Source organism: Trichechus manatus, unplaced genomic scaffold, assembly GCF_000243295.1.
Source record: "Trichechus manatus latirostris isolate Lorelei unplaced genomic scaffold, TriManLat1.0 scaffold00086, whole genome shotgun sequence".
NCBI classification, from domain to species: Eukaryota; Metazoa; Chordata; class Mammalia; order Sirenia; family Trichechidae; genus Trichechus; species Trichechus manatus.
In genome coordinates, this window is record NW_004444022.1 from 2,556,842 (window position 1) to 2,562,427 (window position 5,586).

At 41.7% G+C, this 5,586-nt stretch overlaps 1 protein-coding gene across 1 annotated transcript in view; it reads right to left on the reverse strand.

Moving 5' to 3' along the window:
* Positions 1–871: 871 nt before the first annotated feature.
* ZC3H12B (zinc finger CCCH-type containing 12B) overlaps positions 872–5,586 on the reverse strand; it is a 59,645-nt gene continuing 54,930 nt past the window's right edge. Inside the window, exons 4-5 of the mRNA XM_004381526.1 lie at positions 3,466–3,572; positions 872–2,289 (exon numbers count right to left, since the gene is read on the reverse strand). Of these exons, the coding sequence (XP_004381583.1) occupies positions 872–2,289; positions 3,466–3,572 (1,525 nt within the window). The remainder of the gene's footprint in view (positions 2,290–3,465; positions 3,573–5,586) is intronic.

Below are 5,586 nucleotides of genomic sequence, written 5' to 3' on the forward strand. Positions count from 1 at the left end.
AGATTAAAAGCTAAGAACTTCAAAAAATGTTGACAAGTAAAAAGTGCAAAGGAAATAGAGCCGGTTTGCTCTGGTGTCTAAGAAAGCAATGTTCAAATATTGGCATGTAACTTCACTTTCAAAACTAGTTGAAACTCTGAAATGTGACATGAAATCATCAAGTCAGATGCATGATCTATACAGCTCTAGACTAAGGACTGTGCAGAGCCTACCTTCTCATTATCGCTATATAAAAGGTTTATACAGAGACACACATATCTCAAACTGAATATTTCTGCATGCAATATCATTGCTAACAATAGGTTTGAAATATAGCTTTAGAAGCTTTAACCCTATGGCTTGGTTAATAAAGATACTGAATAATCAGATATCCATGTGATAAAATATGCATTGACTTTTAAATAGCTTTAAATATTTCTGTTAAAAAATCCTAAAAGGTTAATTCAACATACAATCTGATCCTGATGTTCTTGCTCTCTAAATTAGGTATATCACTGATTGTTTGTAATATAGAATGTATGACTAAGAAAACACTGTAATGGAATCCCGTGGGGTTTCTTGTATTTAGATCTCTCCTCCCTGGGTTTTGTCTTTCATTCTTGCATGGTGTGGTGCAAGAGAGCATGGAGTTGGAGTCAAAGGATTTGAGTGTGGGTCCTGGCTCAGACATTTGCTAGCAGTGTGATATTGACAAACCACCTAATCACACTGAGCCTCAACTTCCTTCTCTATAAAATTGTTATGCACTTGAATGATATAAACAGGAAGAAACACTATAACTTGTAAAGCGCAATGCAAATATTAGTTACTATTATCATAGTGCATTATGAGAATATTCATATTAGTGTAAAGAAATAAGTCCTTTATCATGTCAACGTGCAGCCCTAAGCTTAGCAACAATCAAGGCTGCCAATTGCTGGGCATCTGCTGTGTGAGGGTTCTTCTCCATCACTGCAAGGACAATATTGGAAGGGAAAATATTGCAAAGGTTCTTGTAAGTCTGATACTGGTGCTCTGGGATCATATGTTCCCTGGAATCATTGCACATACCAACCCAAGGATTTCGCCAAAGCTGCTCCATCTTTTCAGGTACACTCCGGACCATGACTGGCTCATAGCATGGCTGCATGAGGCTGTTACTCAAGGGATAGGAGTGGTAGTCATAGGAGTCATTTGCACAGGGCAGTGGGTCCCAGCTGGCATGTTGTTCCCGGCACAGAGGAGGTCGTCTTTGCCTCATGGGGTTGCTCTCATAGAGGCGGGAATCAGAAATGCTGTCCATCCGAGTCATCACCAGAGCACGGCCTGGCTGGGGGCTTGCCCCAGAATGGATATTGGGAGGTACAGGGTAGTCTCCAAGACAGCTGGAGCGTGCTCCAGCTGATGGGTGCTGGGCATGCAGAGCTAAGTGGGGAATTGATTGCTTGTGAGGGGCTTGTTTAGAATCCTCTGGGCCATAGCTCTGCACTCGTGTTAAGGCTTCATGGTAACCGTGAGAAAAAGGCTGAAGACGATTCTGGGATGCTGAGCGATGCAGCTTCAAACTGCCTTCAGGATGGGCATCAGCTACAGCAAAGTACAGGTTGCTATAAGAGGAATAGTTGTCTTTCCTGGTATGGCTCATATGGCTGTCAGGACAGAGGTTGGGATTCCGAGCATATATCCCCCGATCTGCTTCAGTCATGTAGTACTCTCGATTATGCATGTTGATGTTCAATTTGGAGAAGTCACCTAACATTGAGTAGTAGCCATGGTCCCCCAATGACTCAAACCTTGAATATTGCTCAGCATAGCTAATAGGGGTCCCATGGCTGTTGGTAACCAGAATAGGGGGGTACTGCATACTGGCCATGTGCTCCAAGGAGGCTTTCTGGTGGGAGAAATGGGAGGACCCTGGCACTGGACTGCTGGCTGAACGGGTATTCAGTGCACCCACTGCATGGCTTTTGGGGGCCGGGATTGTGGGAACACTTAGGGCAGTCACAAGTGAGGGGACAGAGCTGGCCTCAGGCTTACGGGCAATGGACAGCCATTCCTCAGGCTCCACAGCCACAGACCGGATGCTGGGATCTGATTGGCGCTTTGGGGCCACACGTTTGACCTCTGAGGTTATCTCACCTTTGGCACTAGATATCCCTGTGCCACACTTGGCCAGGGTGCCTTCGCTCATGGTTTTCACTGTGGACAGTTTGGCACTGATGCGGAGCTCATCAGCCACCGAACGCTGGGGTTGGTTGGCCCGCTCCGGGTGGTAGTATTTGCACTTGTGGCCGTAGGTACATTTTTTGCCTGAAAAATAATGCCTTGGGGTAAGACTCTCTCTCATAGTGGTGCAACCTTCTGTGCCAGAAACTCTTTTAACAAATCTGGTCACTCAGGTTAGGGTTTTACTGTTTGGAGTGAAGGTAGAAAATTAACCACCCACAAAGATGAGTGACAGACAACACCAAAGAGGCATCACACACTGTGAGGGGACAGGGAGGAAGTGGAAAGCTGGAGAGGAAATTGCATTGTGAAAGCTAAGAGCTGAGCTGTTGAACAGCCTTCATCTTCCTGTAATCCACAACCTAGCTTAAGTATAATCTGCATACTGAAGAGGTGTAGAGTAGCAGAAGGCAGAATAGAGCAGTGCAAGCACAAGTTTGGAGGCCAGTCAGACCTAAGTTTCAATCCCAACTACATCGCTTACTAGCTGTTTGACCTCGGTAAGCGACTACTTTCTGAGCCTCATTTTACTCTTCTGTAAACAAGGTTCATGCCTATAGTATAATATAGGGTCATTGTGAGGATTAAATGAGAGAATGAACATGAAAACACTCTGTGATTTAAATATGTTAATTGAAAGAAAAAAACCAAAACCCTTCATAAAAACAAGTGACTATCCAAAAAGAGCAAACACCCAAAGTAGCTTCAGACCAAGTAGCCCATGTTGCACTGCTCACAAACTTTATATCAGAGGGATTTGGGTAAGAGCATGAAAATACTCTAGAAAACTATATTTTAAGAGCAAATCAAATGAAAATGAAGTTTGGAGAGAAATTGAAAGTAGAGATCAGAAGAACAGGGTTATTATTAGTTGACAAAGATGTAGTTAGCTGCATAGAAGACCTGCTTTTCTTAGGGCCAAAACCAGTTTGGCATTGCTCTTTCTGCTTCCATGAGCCATCTGGGATTCTGCATTGCCCTGTCCCCAGCAACATCACTCAGGACTTAGGCAACTAGAGCACATGGGTCACTTTAACAGTGACAACTAATCTTCTTTTCAATTTTAGTTACCTTTTATTCATGCAGTTTCTAGGTTTTTCTTTAAATACTTAACTGAGAATACCTAACTGAGAATACATGAAGACAAAGACTTTAAGTCACAGAAAATGGAAAAGCCAGGATTTCCTATTCGAAACGGAAACATTGAAAAATATTCACAGAGTCTTTGTGTTTCCCATAGTTCTACATATAGGTACTCACCATAAGGGCATGGTTGCTTCTTATGCTCAGGAACAATGGGTCTCTTTCTTAAGAAATTTTCAAGGTTTGGGCCATGGCGTCCTAAAGGATCATCGGGAGGCATAAATCTGAAAGTAAGCAATCAAGATGTGAATGTGACCCCACTACCCCTGACCAGGAATTCAGACCTTCATCACATCTTGCCTATACTGTTGACACAGCCTTCTAATTGCCTTTCCTACCTCAAGTCTATCTTCTGCTAATTCAGCAGTTCTTCCCTTCATTTCCCCCACACTCATCTGTCAATTTGTTGTACCGCGGTGGCTTGCATGTTGCTGTGATGCTGGAAGCTATGCCACCAGTATTTCAAATACCAGCAGGGTCATCCATGGTGGACAGGTTTCAGCAGAGCTTCCAAACTAAGACAGACTAGGAAGAATGACCTGAAGATCTACTTCTAAAAAAAATAGGCCAGTGAAAACCTTATGAATAGTAGCAGAACATTGTCTGATATACTGCCGGAAGATGAGCACCTCCGGTGGGAAGGCACTCAAAATATGACTGGGGAAGAGCTGCCTCCTCAAAGTAGAGTCGACCTTAATGACATGGATGGAGTAAACCTTTTGGGACCTTCATTTGCTGATGTGGCATGACTCAAAATGAGAAAAGAGCTGCAAACATCCATTAATAATCAGAATATAGAATATACAAAGTATGACTCTGGAAAATTAGAAATTGTCAAAAATGAAATGGAACGCTTGAAGATTGATATCCTAGGCATTAATGAGCTGAAATGGACTGCTATTAGCCATTTGTCTATTAGCTATGGTCTATGATCAAATGGTCTACTATTCCAGGAATGACAAATTGAAGAGGAATAGCATTGCATTCATTATCAAAAAGAAAATTTCAATATCTATCCTGAAGTACAACACTGTCAGTGATAGGAAAATATCCATATGCAAACAAGGAAGACCAGTTAGTACGACTATTATTCAAATTTACGAACAAATCACTACTGCCAAAGGTGAAGAAATTGAAGATTTTTACCACTTCTGTACTCTGAAATTGATCAAACATGCAACCAAGAAGCACTGATAATTACTGGTGATTAGAACACAGAAGTTGGAAATAAAGAAGAATCAGTAGCTGGAAAACACGGCCTTGGTGATAGAAATAATGTTGGAGATCACATGATAGAATTTTGTAAGACCAACGACATATTCATTGGAGATACATTTTTTTCAATAAGATAAACGGCAGCTATACACGTGTACTTGGCCAAATGGAATACACAGGAATCAAACTGACTACATCTATGGAGAGAAAGGAGAAGCTCAATATCATCAGTCAGAACAGGGTCAGGGGCCAACTGTAGAAAAGGCCATCAATTGCTCATATGGAACAAGTTGACGCTAAAGAAAATTAAAACAAGTCCATGAGATCCAAAGTACGACCTCGAGTACACCCCACCTGAATTTAGGGACCATGTCAAGAATAGATTTGATGCATTGAACACTAATGGCAGAAGACCAGACGAGTTGTGGGATGACATCAAGGATATCATACATGAAGAAAGGAAAAGGTCATTTAAAAAGACAGGAAAGAAAGAAAAGACCAAAAATGGATGTCAGAAGAGACTCTGAAACTTGCTCTTGAACATAGAGTGGCTAAATCGAATGGAAGAAATGACGCAAAAGAGCTGAACAAAAGATTTCAAAGGAAGCTTGAGGAGACTAAGTAAAGTATTATAATGATATGTGCAAAGACTTGGAATTAGAAACCAAAGGGGAAGAACACGCTCGGCATTTCTCAAGCTGAAAGAACTGAAGAAAAAAATTTAAGCCTCAAGTAGCAATACTGAAGGATTCTAAGGGGAAAATTCTAAATGACGCAGGAAGCATCAAAAGAAGATGAAGGGAATACACAGAGTCACGGTACCAAAAAGAATTGTTCAACGTTCAACCATTTCCAAGAGTTACCATATAATCAAGAACTGATGGTACTTGTTATGGATTGAATTGTATCCCCCCAAAATGTGTGTCAACTTGGCTAGTCCATGATTCCCAGTATTGTGTGATTGTCCACCATTTTGTCATCTGATGTGGTTTTCCTATGTGTTGTAAATCCTACCTCTATGAT